The 16,620-nt window shown below is 38.2% G+C and overlaps 3 protein-coding genes and 1 long non-coding RNA gene across 8 annotated transcripts; 2 read left to right on the top strand and 2 right to left on the bottom strand.

Moving 5' to 3' along the window:
* The first annotated feature begins 925 nt into the window (after positions 1-925).
* Positions 926-7,454, top strand: rab4a (RAB4a, member RAS oncogene family). Of its 2 annotated transcripts, XR_014126424.1 has the most exons (9): positions 926-1,057; positions 2,280-2,360; positions 2,479-2,593; positions 3,423-3,485; positions 3,805-3,959; positions 4,518-4,613; positions 4,697-4,841; positions 5,688-5,761; positions 6,801-7,454. XR_014126424.1 is itself a non-coding variant. In XM_027017602.3 (8 exons), exons 1-7 carry the CDS (start codon positions 1,042-1,044, stop codon positions 4,810-4,812), a joined length of 642 nt encoding a protein of 213 aa, XP_026873403.1. In that variant the 5' UTR covers positions 926-1,041; the 3' UTR covers positions 4,813-4,841; positions 6,801-7,454. The 2 variants fall into 2 exon arrangements, 1 of the variants encoding a protein (XP_026873403.1); XM_027017602.3 differs by lacking the exon at positions 5,688-5,761.
* Positions 7,455-7,869: 415 nt separating this feature from the next.
* Positions 7,870-12,527, bottom strand: ccsapb (centriole, cilia and spindle-associated protein b). Of its 4 annotated transcripts, XR_014126422.1 has the most exons (5): positions 11,914-11,995; positions 11,462-11,806; positions 10,973-11,256; positions 9,912-10,584; positions 7,870-9,464 (listed from the first exon to the last, which is right to left on the bottom strand). XR_014126422.1 is itself a non-coding variant. In XM_027017601.3 (4 exons), the coding sequence occupies exons 2-4, from the start codon at positions 11,787-11,789 to the stop codon at positions 10,405-10,407; spliced, it is 792 nt and encodes a 263-aa protein (XP_026873402.1). In that variant the 5' UTR covers positions 11,790-11,806; positions 12,433-12,527; the 3' UTR covers positions 7,870-10,404. The 4 variants fall into 4 exon arrangements, 3 of the variants coding, with proteins under 3 accessions (XP_026873402.1, XP_026873401.1, XP_081580584.1); XM_027017601.3 differs by lacking the exon at positions 11,914-11,995 and adding an exon at positions 12,433-12,527 and having other exon boundaries at positions 7,870-10,584; XM_027017600.3 differs by lacking the exon at positions 11,914-11,995 and adding an exon at positions 12,317-12,469 and having other exon boundaries at positions 7,870-10,584.
* A 16-nt stretch (positions 12,528-12,543) lies between these two features.
* LOC113582056 (uncharacterized) lies at positions 12,544-13,989 on the top strand. The gene is made up of 2 exons (XR_003411120.3): positions 12,544-12,701; positions 13,055-13,989. It is a non-coding gene; the product is annotated as an uncharacterized LOC113582056 (long non-coding RNA).
* On the bottom strand, positions 13,355-16,316 carry acta1b (actin alpha 1, skeletal muscle b). The gene is made up of 7 exons (XM_027017599.3): positions 16,157-16,316; positions 15,235-15,380; positions 14,782-15,106; positions 14,410-14,571; positions 14,082-14,273; positions 13,807-13,988; positions 13,355-13,713 (listed from the first exon to the last, which is right to left on the bottom strand). Exons 2-7 carry the CDS (start codon positions 15,361-15,363, stop codon positions 13,570-13,572), a joined length of 1,134 nt encoding a protein of 377 aa, XP_026873400.1. The 5' UTR covers positions 15,364-15,380; positions 16,157-16,316; the 3' UTR covers positions 13,355-13,569.
* Positions 16,317-16,620: the final 304 nt, after the last annotated feature.

The following is a 16,620-nucleotide window of genomic DNA, read 5'->3' as shown; positions in this document are numbered from 1 at the left end:
GCAGGCAATTTACATTTGCAGTCTGCAAGGAATCATTCTTGTCCAAGTATCTATAATATCCTTTGAGGTGAATCTTGATTTCATTAAAAGCAATTTCATCATTCTTGGTGGTATGTAACCAGCAGAACTTTGCATAAAACCAAATGTGTGTTTAGGGGGATTGTGGGTAAAAAATACACTGAATCACATATACAATCAGGCACAAGAAAAAGGCCCGAGTGGTATAATCATCACAACGTGGGCTATGGCAGGTTATTTGTAGTGTGATTTCTTCTTTTTTTCTCTCTGTCTTCTGAAATTTGCCTTCCTATTCACTTGGATTTATGATGCTGATTTCCCAGGGTTACTGTGATTAAAGCATGATGAATTATCACCCCCTTGTGGCCATAAACATTTAGAAATCAATCGCAGGCTGTCATGCTACCCTTATGATAAACCATGCGAAGTGAGAGATATCAAGACCAGAGTTGAGGGGTAGAGGACGAATTTTAATTTTAATAGAATTTTAATAAAACAATATGCATGTTTCGGACAAGAAAACCTGGGAGGACATCTACAAAATTATATAACCCTCAAGATATAAACTGAAAACTCAATCAGTTTTATAAACCTTTATGCTCAGTACTGTTACCACTGGCTATGCTATAGAACGTCTGAATTTTTTAATACAAATTGTAGGCAGAACAAAAGTCTAATGTTGACATTAGAAACTAAAATATTTCACATGTCTAACATAATATGTAATGTACTAGCTGAGTACTAATGCTGACAAGCGTTTAGATGTAGGCTGGATAGTGGAGTACTCAGTATGACCTACTCTGATGCTCCTTGTCATATTGGACACGTGATTTTCCAACAGCAATTGTTCCAGAGCAGCAGTCTGCCACCTCAAAGGCTTTTACGTTGAAAATCTCAACAGGAAGTTCGCAGCCTGTGAAGTCCGACAGGACAAGCGGATCCCTTTGAGGGATTTTCCGTTTATTTAATATCCCCTTCGATTGCACTGAGAAAAAATATATCTGAAATAACACGGCATCTGCCATGTCCGAGACATACGGTACTGAACCCTATTTTTGTGTATTAATGTATTGTCACAAATCTTACAGTCAGGTTGCATTGATTTATCAGGTGTCTGATCTCATACATCGCAATTATTACTTGCAAGCTACCGACGTGCCCTACCAAGTACGCCAGTAGGGTGTAGCTGGCTGTAAGTACTAGGCTGTTTGCTAGCTTGATTGATGGAGTAATTTAGTCATCTGAAGTTAACGCCGATAACGTGTCGGAATGTGATATATATTATGTTCGTATATGACAGAAACGCATTTTCTGTGTTTAGGTTTATCCGCAGGAATGTAAACAGTGAAGCCTGATTGACGCGTTTTGTTTACTCAAAGCTTCAGTGGCTGAATATCCAAAACGTTTCATAATCTATGTCGTGCATTTCCAAATGTATTCTACCTGTTCTGTTTGCTAATTAGTAGCTCATCTGACATAATCAATGTATTTCCTTTTTGTCTGATTTATTAGTGTTTAGTTGCTGTCTTGTTAATTGCGGATATTGTAATTCTAGTATAAATTAGCTGATTTTATAACTCAGAAGTACAGTGGCAACTTTACTAACCCCGAAAAAGAGGATGTCACACCCCCAAAAGGACATGTGGGGGGGATGGGTATATGACACTAAAACACACAAAACTAACACCTTAACCTCTCTAGCTAGCTAACAGAGATCACCAATTTGATCTGGAAATCTGTAAAATAAATTCAATTTTACTCACCAAACTTGCCACCTACTTGCAGTATTTAAGTCTGGTATAGTGTATAGAAGGCATCAAATTAATCTTTCCTACTCTTTGAAGGGAAAGGATGTGCTGACCACAGAAAACGTTTTTCTTTTTGCACACCACTGCAAACATCCTAACAGACTATATTTACATCACTGACTTTCTGTGGTTGGCTGGGATGTGAGGTATAAGTTGATCTGTTATAACAGTGAAATACCAGGTATTTACTTTGACATGTATATGACCCAAGTGACATAAAATAATATTCATCAATGGAAAGCAACTATCAGTTCACTCCAGAAGGTTGTCAGATAGGTGTCTGTCCTGGCGCTCCACCAAATGGAGGACAAGGAGCTGAAAAATCCTGCCTAAAACCTGATATCTGGTGACCCTACTCAGAGAAAACACTAAGCTATAACTTTTATTATGTATTTTATCTAATAGTTCCATTAAAAAATATTTTTAAAATGAATAACATTCTTTTGTCTTCAGATTTCCTGTTCAAGTTCCTAGTTATTGGGAATGCTGGAACTGGAAAGTCATGTCTGCTTCATCAGTTCATAGAGAAAAAATGTATGTAATTTTCTAATAATAACACCTAAGGACATTAAATGTAAACAAAGTCAACATATTTCTTTTCACTCTCTTCGATTGTTCTTTTATTTGTTTGTTGTTTTTTGTGCCCCTGCAGTTAAAGACGACTCAAATCATACGATTGGTGTAGAGTTTGGCTCAAAGATCATCAACGTTGTTAACAAGTTTGTCAAACTCCAGATTTGGGATACTGCAGGACAGGAACGATTCAGGTATGTGTGTAGCCCCTAAAGCTGCAGTGTTCATCACACTAATGACTGGGAATCTAAATTGCATTACTCATATTTATAAATCGCTGTGTGATTATTATTGATCGCATGATATTGTTTGTCTTCTATATTGTTCGGTGCTGGTCATTCAGGGAGTCAGATTGAAGAGGGTTAGCTGCCAGTGAATTTGGAGAGCCAGTGAATTACCTCCAAGATTAAATGGTGCATGGCATTTTACATTTTAAGTGGTATAGACATAGGTAGTGTACTGAACATCAGCCAGTATCTTGCTACCAGAGCTTAGAGATCCTCATGGTTTTAGGCAGAATACAAGAAGACTGCAGAGCCTACAGCCACCATAGTCAGGCATTTATACATTGCACGGTACATAAACTGTCATTTAATTGGCTGTTTAGGAAGTGAAAGAAGTGTGATGAAGTGTTTGCTGCATATTGGCACAGTCAGGAATGAGGTTGCAAAATGTGTGCATGATGCCATCAGTTTTCACCACCAACTGATGCTCAAGTACTCATTCAGGTTATGTGACAAAACAATATGCAAATATCATATTTGAGTGATTAGAGTTATATATGACCCATTACTTCTATCCAAAGGATGTGTCGGCATGAACTAGGACTTTATGGTCTAGAGCAGCGATAATGTTTTCAAGAAATGTTTTCAAGAATAGCAGAGAAAAGTTAACAAAATATGTAATATAGCAACTGTTTTACATATGGTCGGGATTGTTTGTCCCTTTAACTACAGAGATCATTGCTTTTTTTTTTTTTTTGTCCTGTATTTGTGTACTCTAACAGGCATTTTGTTTCCTCAGATCTGTAACACGCAGCTATTACAGAGGTGCTGCAGGTGCCCTTCTTGTATATGACATCACCAGGTAAATTAACAGTGTGATCCGTGTCCTTGTGACTTTTTGCAAAACCTGTTTTCTGATGCCATAACAAACACAAATATTTCCCACATGTCATCACACTGGAAACCAGGCTGTGTTACTAACGTATTTTAGAACCAATAGTTGCACCCCAGCATGACAGTCCCGGAAAAGCAAAAGAGTGATTACACCTGTGACTTCTAACATATCGCTGGACTATATGAAATATTCTAAAGTGAGGTGAAGACTGTACCATCTATATATACCACCGTGTCTTTCTGCTGCATTGGATTAATCTGTATTGGGTTAATCCTGTCTTTGACAGTCGGGAAACATACAATGCTCTGACCAACTGGCTGACAGATGCCAGGATGTTAGCCAGCCAGAACATTGTCATAATACTGTGTGGCAATAAGAAGGACTTGGATGCTGATCGTGAGGTCACCTTTCTGGAGGCATCCCGCTTTGCTCAAGAGAATGGTGCGTGTAAATAGTCTGTTTTCTCTACCTCTACTACATACAGTGACCCATTTTTTTAAAATCCACATTTCCTTTAAGAGATACTACTGCCCACTTTAAAACAATATTCTATGCCCAGATTAATTCCATTTTTAATAGTAATATTTACATTCTTTTTTAAAAATTTGTAATAAAGATAGAATATAGATTATTATAGATTATCATATAGATTAAAGAAGTGTCAATTAAGGCGTAATGTAGTATTTCGAATTTTAAAACCCAGTTTTCACCGTATTTAGAATTATGTAACATTATGTAACAAGGTTTGCAGTTTGAATAAACCACAAGAGGCCACTGTTGGTTTGTAGATAGGTTCATGTTTACTGGGCGGCATTAAAATTAAGAGCTAGGGTGACAAAATCCTATTTCTAATATATCTTTAGTCTAAATAGTCAAAATATAAGATGGTTATGGCAATGTAACAGCAATTTATTCAGCCGAGCCTGTAGAGGCCTATCCATGTGGAGCATTTCATGAGTAAAATGAGTAAAAAAACATAATAGTCCCTGTGCATTTCAGAGCTTATGTTCCTGGAGACCAGTGCTTTAACAGGGGAGAATGTTGAAGAGGCCTTTGTCCAGTGTGCCCGCAAAATCCTCAATAAAATAGAGTCAGGTATGATGCCAGAGAGGAAACCACGGAGTGTACCTCACCGCTTGGTGTGGCATGTAGTGATGGGCTTTGGCTGTATTGGCCAGGTGAGCTGGATCCAGAGCGGATGGGTTCGGGGATTCAGTACGGTGATGCGGCCCTGAGGCAGCTGCGTTCCCCCAGGCGAGCTCAAGCTGAGAGCGTGCAAGAGTGCGGCTGTTAGCACCAGCACCAGTAGAGCTGAACAGCCAGGTAAGGGAAGACTTTGCTTTTGACCAAAGGCAGAATTTCAGAATATAACTACTGAATCTTATGTGAGTGACCACAGTTTGAGTGGAATTTCTGTCAATTTTGTGACTGGCATCACAGCACCATTAATTTTTCACAAAAGGACAATTGTCTGAACTGAATATGGTTAAATAAGGAAAACCTTTGCACATGCAACTGTGGCATTCTGATCCCAAGCATGTGTTACACAACTGTTTGCTGTTACCTTTCCACTTAGATAACAGATGCTGTGGGGAGAGACTGCTGCTTTTGTGCACAGCACTCAAAACACTCTACTCGCTAAAAATAGCAAAGCTGAGTTTACATAAATGATGCCGTTATTCACATTAGTTTAGACACTGTAGCATGCATTTATGGTTCTGATATATTTGTTTTAATAATAGAAGAGTTTAGATATTTGCTTGGTGATGGTATAATTTGTTATTGTGGTGTAAAAATGTTTTGGCCAAGTAAAACCCAGATTCAGGGTCAAAAAATGGGTCTCTAAACTTGCTTTTCACTGTGTCCTTTTAACTGATTCTTCTTATACTTTATATCCTTGAAGAATATTAAGTATATGAAGTATTTTGGACTACTTGCACAGTTTTATTATATACAATGATTTCTTGTACTGGTAATCAAATAACAGTAATTGTCAGTCCCCCTTAATTAATTGTGTGTGTGTGTGTTTTGCTTTAATCACATGTATTAGTGATTTAATGGTGAAAGTGGTAATAGAGGATGTTATAAATGATAGTAAATAATAATGTTTCCTAGTATACAAGCTAATTTTGTGTAACATCCCCTTCCTTTCCCTCTTGTCTGTAAAAGGATGTTTGTAGCAACTCAACAGCATCTGTACTGTATTTGGCATGTTCCAGGAAGGAGGAGCCCTGTTTAATATGGTGGGCTATTTTGGTCATTAACGCCCCATGAGCTTTGCTTAAGTTAGCCTCTGCATGCCCGAGTGACGATGATGCAGCAAACTGAACCACGCTAAGCATATCCTCCTCCCCAGCTCCCATGCTCACGCACAAACATGGAAACACATACAGGTCCTCTCCCATTTTCCCTACTAGTGAAAGAATACGTGCACAAACTGTCGCTTCCACCCTAAGAACTTATCAGTGGGATAGTGTGTGTGCACACTCGCTGCCATTAACACACACCAAACAGTGCAGAGCAGTAGTTATATTTAACTCCAGACTCTCTGTGTCCTTCCCAAACCCTTAGCATGGCCAGTTTCTAAGGTGCCTTATTTGGAAACTTTGGAATGCTAACCAGAAATAGAGATCCAAGGTGGATCCAAGGTATCTCTGGAAGGAGACAGCTAATTAACAAACAGCTGCTCATTTAAGACGCACTGCACAGAGTTGGATTAGTTTTGTCTTAGGTCAGAGATAGTAATAATATGAATTGTTATTGCAAAATATTTCTTTTTCAAAACGAACCATTACAAGTTCTAAAATTGTAGGGTAAAGTAGACTTTGAATGACATGTAGAGTGATGGGCAACACTCTTAAAAGGTGGAAATATTTAACTAATGGAACAGTTTACAGGTGTTGATATTGAGTAGATTTAGCTTTCTAGGACCATAATCTCCAATTTAAATTCTCCTTCCCTAACCCAAAAGAGGGAACTTGATTAAATTTTTGTCCTCAACAACAGTCAGCTCAGCAACAAACCTTATTCAACAGAATATTGGATAACACGGGTATTGGATATTAAATGTTACATCTCTGTATAGTGTACTTATGCAGATCCAAGAAGCCTGTGGTTGTGATCCAGAAGCAGTCTCACTATACCATTGGCAAAGCTTTTACCTCAGCAGTGTAGATGTATTTAGTACCATTGCTTGTAAAGGGTGTGCAGTAAGTGTGTGTATATGTCCTTTTAATTATTCTACTAGTTCATCAGTCACTGTAGTTTGTTTGTGTTTGGCAGGTTTTTTGAAGACTGGGAAGACTGTGGGGAATGGGATGAAAGACCCAAGACAGTGAAAACTCTTCCCTGACCTTCCTTTTACTTCAAATCAGACATGTCAGAGATTCTTGGATGCATCAGCACTCCAGAACATTAACTGTCGCATAGGGCTGAAGCAAAGACACCGGCTGTGTTCAAAACCTTGAGGATGATGAATCTAGACCCTTGCTGAAAGTTCTGCACTGAGCTATCTTACCCCTTTATGTCCTGTTCTACCCCCATTCAAGTATGTAGATCTTGTGTAGAGAAGAGCTAATAACGCCACTTTGGAGCATGTTTTATGGACTGCATTACGAGAACAGAATGAATAGTTTTTATGAGCTCGGGAACACTGTTGGTCAAGATCTTCAAGTTAGCACTATCATGTATATTGGTTTTACCATCACATGATACCATTTTATTCTGCTTTTTTCCTCTCCACAGATGGACGTATGTTGTGGGTAATCTTTTTTTGTCTAATATGGTGATATACTGGAATAGACCACATTTTATAAAAGTGATTGCTGTCCTTTGCAAGAATGCACTGTTATCCTATTCTGATGTCTTTGTGCACTGCATATATCAGAAAAGTTATGTAAAACCTGGAATGTCACAATACAGTATATATATGGTCAACCACTCCTATCTTCGCCTATACACACATCATAGTAAAACTAATTTAAAAAGTAAGTAGATTGAGAAGCCACATAGTTACATACAGTATTATATTATACTATTTCAAGTGCAATAGATATGTATTTCCATTCGCCTTCTAGCGTTTTTTGAAAATGTGTGTTCTGCACCCTATGTTCCACCTTAATTTAGCCACATTCTAGACTTGGAAACATTTAGGAGCAATACATGAATCATTCAGTACATTAGATTATGCCGTATTCTCTATTGATATGTTTCTATTATAAACATGTAGCACTTAACCCGCTTCCAGTTTGAGCCTGACAAAATCTTACTCTGCTTTTTCTATATCCTTTATTAAAACCCATCTTTCATGAAACTATTCTCCTCCACCATGCAAACAATATAAGACAATATATAGTTATCATCATTAAAAACATACATTTATTAGGATTACAAATTATTCTTGATTTTGGGGAATAAACCTGTGAATGGAGAAGAGCATTAGTAACCAAAGGTAGGCAGGTTTATTGTACTGATACCAGAATTAAAACATTCAGTTTTAAAATCCTGCTTCATCCAAGTTTAATTAGTGCAGTTATTTAACTGTCAATGACACATCCTCATATCAGAAATGTTTAATTATTGCTTATGTTTATTTACCAGAGAATTCAAATACAAGTTGGTGAGTATACTGCCATGAATTCATTAATCAGTCATGATTAAAAATGGGTCATGATTGGTACAAGTTCCTTCCTCTGACAATAGAGAGTCAGTCTTTCTTTTTAGAATAAATTGTGCTACTCATCAAATACTATTTCATAGTATAGGAAACTATTATTCTAAATAGATCAAAAAGATCACCTGTCTAAAGGGCTAAGAAATCCCAAGCAAGTCTGTCGGCATCAGGATGTCATAAAACTAAGGGTGAGTTATTCTGCATGTAGTTTTAATGAAAGCATATATCACAATGTACACTGTAAAATTGTTCACTGTTAAAACAGTGAGATATTGAGAACATAAGCTTGGCATTATATTTGTTATAAAAAAAAAAAGATTGTTTAGGAAGTAACACAGTAATACTGTATCAATACAATGATCATAAACTTCACAGTGACCTCACATTAACTCATCTTCACTGATACTCTTGAGAAAGCACCGACTTCTGTTATGATTAGCTTTTTATACTTTTTACATTAAAATGAGTTTTGTATGGAGTAACAGCATATCACATATGCAATATGGTAATTGTTTTTAAATTTATTAATACATTAGGTACACAATTTGTCCAAAGCCTGAAAACACTTGACTTAATTCAAGTTCACTAAGCAAAAACAGCAAGAGATATAAATTTAAACCTCAATTATTGGCCATTCTTTTTATCAAACTATGACCAATTAAAGTTATGCTAAAATATGTTGTATAATATAAAAACTCTCTTTGCAAGAGTCTAAGAAAAAGTCCCATTACTCCGCCTTCTATGATGCAGAATCCTATTAGTTCTACACAATATACTTATGTACATTTAACACAGGCAAATGTCCAAACACTAATAAATCTAAAACACCCTTCAGAGTTCTTCAGAGCAGCTTCCTTGACTCTTTACAGACAGTGGCAGTAAATCACCTTTTTGCTTCAGTGGCTCAGGAGCAACATTATGGCTTCATTATCAATACCATAAAAGGATCACTACTAAACGAAAATATGTATCCTCTGAAGTGTCCAATGGTAAGTAATGACTTTGTATAAAGAATTATTATTATTATTATTTTTTTTAAATGCACCGTTACAAACGTCTATTGACTACCAAGAATCCCATTTGTATTCACCATTTCTATACATTATACAACAGCTGTTCCCACCTCACATATTGTCCATCACAGAAGTGTCCTTTGGTCACATTTGATCGCAGAATCTCATTCTTCCTCTGGGAATCTAGCCCCCAAGGCTTGCTAGACATCTTTAGCAGGTTTCAGTTATTCATGATTTTACTTTGGTGAGCTACCCTGAATGCTGTAATAAGATCACATAGGTAAAAATGTGAAAGATTTTGAGTCGGTTTATGTGCTTTCATATCTGCCAGCCCAGAAAAGAAACCTCTTCCTGGTTCTAAGACAGAAATAGCCCGAAATGGGTCAATTTACATCGACGGTAAAGCAAAAACAATGAAATAGTGCAACAGAGCAGGAACACTGTCCTACATAGTTATTATAAGCGTCTCATTACAAATGTCTTTTTAAAAAAAAGTTTAGTTTAGGGATCATGTTCTAATTAATCCCTCTTCAACTTGTATATAACATAGATAAAGAACTTGACCCAGGATGTTTTCATGCAGCTTATGAAGGGCTTCAAAATCAGTTGATGAGTGTACAAATGTAAACATTCAACTGAAGTGTTGTAGATATCCATAACTGGCTAAAACAAGAACTGTGTTATATTTGTTTAAGAACAAATACCTACTGACTACATCGTCACATTAAACCAGACATGAGATGTCCCCTGTGGAATGAACAATGGAATGCATGAGAGAGTAAACCAACACACGTAGTTCCTGGGAACCACATTATTAACATCTATAATCTAGACTAGTGCCCTTAAAACAGAATTTGAGTTCTAAGATTAAGACAGAACATAACAGTTAGTGAACAGATACTATTCCTTTCAGTATGCACAAGTAACTAAATGTGGCACTAGAATTTGACATGTAAAAACACTGAAAATCCATTATTTTTTAAAAGTATGGAAATTACGCAGACAATACCAGCTAAAAATAGAAAAGTAGCAATTTTGTTCTGGTATTAACAGGTAAACTGCATTAATTGGATGCTTCAAGACAGTACTCCAAGAAGAGTGCGATGGAGAACATACAATGATCACATACAGTGTTTGGAGCCTGAGGTGTTTGTCCATTGTTTTAACTGAATTTGTGTGATATAATTAAGTGTATAGGACATTATCGAGACCTAGCAGAAAAACACCGCATATACTCTGTCATCCAGGGGTTGTAATCAGGTGAGATTTTGCTTTTGTTCATCTTCTCCTGGTCAGCCGATTTTGCCCTTCGCTTGTCAACTCTCTTCATATGTTTCTCAACCTCTCGCCTGGTTTTAGCTCGTAATGCAGATTCATGAATCTAGTCATGGAGAGAAACAAACATTGAACAAACATTAATCTGCGTGCCTTATGAACGACCCTGTCAGTCAAACAATATGCTGTTTGAGAGTTAACCTAAAGATCTCTTCATATTACACCACTAACAGTAAACACTATGGGTCAGTTTTTATAAACAGCTCAAGCCTAATCCAGGATGTTCAATGCAGTCATTATCTATGAGCAGTAGATTTATTTACATGTGATTATTTTGGACTAAGAAAACCAACCCATATGTAAAGTCATAACTACGGTGTTAATGAAATGACGTTATATTACAATTGTTTTAATCTTGTTTGTTCACTCAAAGATGAACATTTAATTCTGTATTAAGAGAGATATGATCATCATACATCTGAGAAGGTTCTCACCTCTTTGGTTGATGCAGCTGGACCTACATTATGGGTTTTTCTGGAGGCCATCTCTACTGATCTCTCTCCTGCACCATACATAGCAAAAGGGTGTTTACTCTCTTTGTCAATGTCTTTAGTGATCTTTTGCTTAGTTTTAGACCTGGATAGCTTGTGTGAATTGTGGGATTTGCCCTTTGCTTTGGTCTGGGCACAGATGTCTGTTTCTGGCTGGACAGCACGGGGGGATTCCCAGCTTTTGCCATCCTGCTTTTCCTGAGGTTCAACGTCTCTTGTGTCTTGTTCTGTTATGGAGAAATGTTCCATTCTGAACCTCTGCATCATAACATAGTTTCAAAGGTCAACCTTTGAGTTAACCAAACCACTAAAAATAGAGTTTTCTACCGACGTATTTATTTGGTGTACTTATCAACATATTTTAGCTGTAATTAAAATGGAGAGTTAAAGTTTTGAATTTGATATCCCGTTACAACTCAAAATGTAGCCTACCTACAGACTGTGTAATTTCTCTTTCATGTTTCGTTTCATTCGGTCCAGAGACAGCTTGACCTGCTGTTTCGTTTGTTGCTCTTGGTTCTGATGGAGTTTCTTCCACTAGTTGCAGCGGTTCGACTTTATTTTTGCTTAGAGGTGTTGATTTTCCACTGGAATCGTTGTCACTTTCACATTCATCCCAAAACCAAGGGTTATGTGCCTGCTCCAGCAATCGCCTTGACAATCTGTACTTCACCAAATCCTCGTAACATTTTGCATAAGTCTCCCATTTTGGATCCTTGAATTTCTTCATATATTCGGATCTGATCCGTTTTGTCACCATATTCTTCCACTTATAAACTGCAAAGGAAAATATTTTAATATCAAGCTACATTGTAGCATACATCAAAAACAGAAACCATATTTTCCGGCCGATATTTAAATCAAAACAGTTCTTAAAGGAAAACCTTTTCCTGAGAGGAAACCAATCGCTGATCTGCTGTGCATACACTCATTTGACACACCCCCTTATGTATCCGCCTATTTAAGTCATGGCGGCCACTTACTCCTTAAACCTTGTTTTTAGCTTATGGCATTTGTATGTTTAACAGCTGTTATAAGCAATGCTACAATGTGGCAGCTGTGATTAGTTCATTACATTAATTCTATCTATGCATTGCACTAAATTGATACACTGACAATCTTATGTTCTACTGTTTTATGTACGCTGTTGCTTAAAGAACAGGGCGGTAGATATGCTAGTTATTTCAATGTCTACGAGTTTTACAATGTATTTTTAATCAGAGTTCAGCTACGTCTGCAGCTAAAAATAATTTCTTGGTGATATATCATGCTAAACATGATACAGACCTTGTCAACAATCCAAAGATCCGCCATGATATTTGTAACATTATTGCCTTTATTCGCGTCATCAAGCAATGTCGATTCAGTCCAAAACGGTGTGTGAACAGATCGTTTTTGCTTACCGTTTCCGACTGCACACAAAAGCAAACGTAAGCCGATCGTGTTTATAATCTACCTATTCCACTTTTGCTGGGCAGCACATTCTACTTTTATTTTGGCTCCGCCCTCTGGTAAAGGAAGTCGTTGAAAATGTCAAGAAATAGCAACAGGTTGGAGATTTGACTTGAGTGTAAACGAAGTCTTGCACAGATATGTCAAGACGATTTTCAGATTTATCGAATCTAAAATAAGATGTATAAAATTGCTGTATTTTGGGGTCAAATGACGTGGGGTGAGTGCAGTATTTCGCTGTCTCGCACCATTACCTTGCACATAGAGAGGTTCCATAAACTAGCGAACACACAAACCTAGAAAATGGTTTGGAATACTAGTCGCAGTTTATTGACATAGAATATAATGTAACTAATTAAGCGAGAGAGTTCAAACAACTAACGGACACGAGTTTATTCATCCTCCATATCCCTATCGAATATCATCTGTCTGTTTTGGAGAAGCCAACGAATCGCATTCTTGTCGAGTCAAGGGGAGTCAGCTTTCACTTATGTCAAAGCAGGGCACATAAAGACAGTGGGTAGAGTCTGACAAAGATAGACATGAACTTAGTGACTTCTGGTTCTGCTTCAGGGACTCTTGGACGACTTATGGATGAAGAAATGTGGTTGGTGTGGCTGGGAAGGGTGCTGGCAGGTATACGGTACGTTGGGCTGTTTAAATACATTTGTGGTCATGATTGAGCTCAGATGCTGGCATTTGACATGTTACGCATGTCTCTGAGGTGAGGGTATAATTGTATAAATGTGGGCTGAACACAGTTTAGGCATGATTTCAGTTTTAGTTTGAAAATGAGTGTACTGTAAAGGAATAAAATGGTAAGAACTAATAAAACTACATTAGAGTAATAAAATTAATGCACATAGACACGGCTCAAAAATATACCAAATAATGGACTTTAATAAATTAAAATGTATGTACATTTTACATTATGGAGTATGACATTTCATGTTTATCTTGTTCCTGGTGTTGCTTGTTCTTCATTGAAGCATATGCATCACATAGTAAATCTGTCCTTTGTCGACAGAGTGCTCCATTACTGCATGGTTTGTAGTGGGTAGACACGGGAGATGGTGATTGTGGTGAATTTAGAAGCATTTGCGGTGCACAATGCTGGGTCCTGCCTCATCATATTCCTGCTTGGTGATCCACATCTGCTGGAAGGTGGACAGGGAAGCCAAGATGGAGCCGCCAATCCATACGGAGTACTTACGCTCGGGTGGGGCAATGATCTGGGATAATAAAGAGAAGAATGAGATGCAAAGATACGCTCGACATCATAGCTGTGGAAAGCAGATACATATAATAGAAAACAGACGCATTACCTTGATCTTCATCGTGCTGGGGGCCAGGGCAGTGATCTCCTTCTGCATACGATCAGCAATGCCAGGGTACATGGTGGTACCACCAGACAGAACATTGTTGGCATACAGGTCCTTTCTGATGTCAATGTCACATTTCATGATGCTGTTGTAGGCAGTCTCATGGATTCCAGCAGACTCCATACCTTTTCAAAAGAAGGTAAATGTCATTAGCAGACGTTCTAGTTCTTCAAATGTTCTAGTAACATACATTGTAGATGGAGTTGATAGCTACCCACCAATGAAGGAAGGCTGGAAGAGAGTCTCGGGGCAACGAAAACGCTCGTTACCGATGGTGATAACCTGGCCATCAGGCAACTCGTAGCTCTTCTCCAAGGAGGAGGAGGAAGCTGCAGTGGCCATTTCATTCTCAAAGTCCAGAGCCACGTAGCACAGCTTCTCCTTGATGTCACGCACAATCTCACGTTCAGCTGTGATGGAGCATTGTATGAGTTAACAAAACATGTATGATATTGCAGAGATTCATTTTTTAGGGTTAATTTAAGAGGAACCTGAAGGACAAACTATGAGCAACTGCCTGTTGACAAAATGAAATTTAATATTTACCGGTTGTGACGAAAGAATAGCCACGCTCAGTCAGGATCTTCATGAGGTAGTCAGTCAGATCACGACCAGCCAAATCCAGACGCATGATGGCATGGGGCAGAGCATAACCCTCATAGATGGGGACATTGTGGGTCACACCATCACCAGAGTCCAGCACAATACCTAAAAAATAGATAAAAAGATATGGCAAGTAAGCACAATGAGGCATGAAACATCTTGTGCATAATAGACTCAATTTTTTAAAAATTATTGCGTGTCTGTGTTTAGTGCCGTATGAAATACACAGATAACCATTTAAATATTGTACATTGTTTAGCTTGTACATATTAATACAGTAATTATAAGTGTAAAAGTATGTGATGCATTTCTCACCAGTGGTACGGCCAGAAGCATAAAGGGACAGCACTGCTTGGATGGCTACATACATGGCGGGAACATTGAAGGTCTCAAACATGATCTGGGTCATCTTCTCACGGTTAGCCTTGGGATTCAGAGGGGCCTCAGTGAGCAGGGTGGGGTGCTCCTCAGGCGCAACCCGGAGCTCATTGTAGAAAGTGTGGTGCCAAATCTTCTCCATATCGTCCCAGTTGGTAATGATGCCATGCTCAATGGGGTACTTCAGAGTGAGGATACCCCTCTTGCTCTGAGCTTCATCTCCTACATAGGAGTCCTTCTGACCCATACCCACCATGACACCCTAAAAGAAAAAGTAAATATACACTTAATATTTTATTGAATAGTTTAATTTACCATTGACTTGAATGTGCTATTATAAAGCTCTATAAATAATTACAGTCTTAATGGACAAAGTCATGTGAAATATACCTGATGACGAGGGCGGCCAACAATGGAAGGGAAGACGGCCCTTGGGGCATCATCACCGGCGAAACCAGCCTTGACCAGGCCTGATCCATTATCGCACACCAAGGCAGTAGTCTCCTCGTCGTCACACATCTTTGTGGGTTTTAAGTCTGAATATGGTGGTAAATCATTATGTGAATTATTTGTAACACATCCAGCATAGAATAAAACAAAACAAGAGAAACAGCTGTATACTATAAGTATTGTTAATGTGCATAGTTTTCTCTGACACTAATCAAAATGTCTCTAAACAATAATAACATTAACAGCATTTAGCTGACACATTTATCCAAAGCAACTTACAACTATGAGTGAATACATATTTTTTTTTTAGGGTTAAGGGTCTTGCTCTGGGGCCCAACAGTAGCAACTTGGCAACTGTGGGGCTTAACCTGTAACCATCTGATTGGTAGTCAAGTACCTTAACCACTGAGCTACTGCTGCCCTAGTTAAGCTCACTGTACTCATTGTATTCGAGGCAGAAAACTTTATTTTTTAAAAGACTTAACAGAATTTCACAATATGATGGTTAGACTCAACTGGCAGTACACGTCTTAGGAATGAATGCCAGCTATACTGAAAGAATGATATTTACAGTCTGCAAGCATAGCTTCCACCAACTTAACAGTATAAAACTATTATGTTTAATAACTGAATAATACTAAATGTTTGACTATAGATATGTATACAAAAATTGGATTTGCTTTTTTTTTCTCTTTATCGTCACACATCCTGAATAGCCTATTTTCTTTTGTTCATATAAGGCTTTCTGTAAACCACGTCAACAGTTAATTCATTTACACGAAAATAAAATAAATAGTTTCCAATTGGTCCTCGTCCTTCCAAATCTGCCATGCTATGTTGTGGTTATTTCAGCCTCCCTTACCTTTGGTGGTGCCTTTCTTAGATGAAGCTCAGTGCAGAATGCAACCACTGCTGGTTCCAGCTACAGAGTGACTCCAGTCCTCCGGAAATTTATATACCATCGCCTTAATTCCCTCCCCATGTACATAATTGAAGATACCAATGTGTTCAATTGGATTTTTCCCCCAACCTTCACCCATATTAGGTTCTTGGACGGCAAGCCAACGGGACTTCATAAAGAAGCTGCCTGCCTACCTCGGTTCGAGTGTGCATGACTGTCCTAATATGGCATGATAGTCATGTTATGAAGCCACGGCTCCCGAACCGTATATGGGGAGCATGTGCTGTTGTTACTACTCTCTTCGCACATGGTGCATCGTAGGCTACTACGCTGGTATGGCCCGCCTGTCAGGCAATTAGGCTACATTTGAAAAGTTTGCACTGTAGAGACGACAGATTATCCAGGATATTGATGCCGCCAAGAAC

Source organism: Electrophorus electricus, chromosome 12 (genome assembly GCF_041902795.1).
Source record: "Electrophorus electricus isolate QZ-2024a chromosome 12, ASM4190279v1, whole genome shotgun sequence".
Classification (NCBI taxonomy): domain Eukaryota; kingdom Metazoa; phylum Chordata; class Actinopteri; order Gymnotiformes; family Gymnotidae; genus Electrophorus; species Electrophorus electricus.
This window is presented reverse-complemented; position numbering and strand designations above follow the sequence as displayed.

Coding starts and splice junctions, on each gene's coding strand:
- ccsapb (XM_081724458.1), bottom strand. CDS start 11,953: ATGCACAGCAGATCAGCGATTGGTTTCCTCTCAGGAAAAG. Junction 11,807..11,913: donor TGGTTTCCTCTCAGGAAAAG/GTTTTCCTTTAA, acceptor TTTCCTTTGCAG/TTTATAAGTGGAAGAATATG. Junction 10,585..10,972: donor CAGCTGCATCAACCAAAGAG/GTGAGAACCTTC, acceptor CTCCATGACTAG/ATTCATGAATCTGCATTACG.
- rab4a (XM_027017602.3), top strand. Junction 2,361..2,478: donor TCAGTTCATAGAGAAAAAAT/GTATGTAATTTT, acceptor GTGCCCCTGCAG/TTAAAGACGACTCAAATCAT. Junction 2,594..3,422: donor GCAGGACAGGAACGATTCAG/GTATGTGTGTAG, acceptor TTGTTTCCTCAG/ATCTGTAACACGCAGCTATT.
- acta1b (XM_027017599.3), bottom strand. CDS start 15,363: ATGTGTGACGACGAGGAGACTACTGCCTTGGTGTGCGATAATGGATCA. Junction 15,107..15,234: donor TTGGCCGCCCTCGTCATCAG/GTATATTTCACA, acceptor TTTTTCTTTTAG/GGTGTCATGGTGGGTATGGG. Junction 14,572..14,781: donor TGCTTCTGGCCGTACCACTG/GTGAGAAATGCA, acceptor TCTATTTTTTAG/GTATTGTGCTGGACTCTGGT.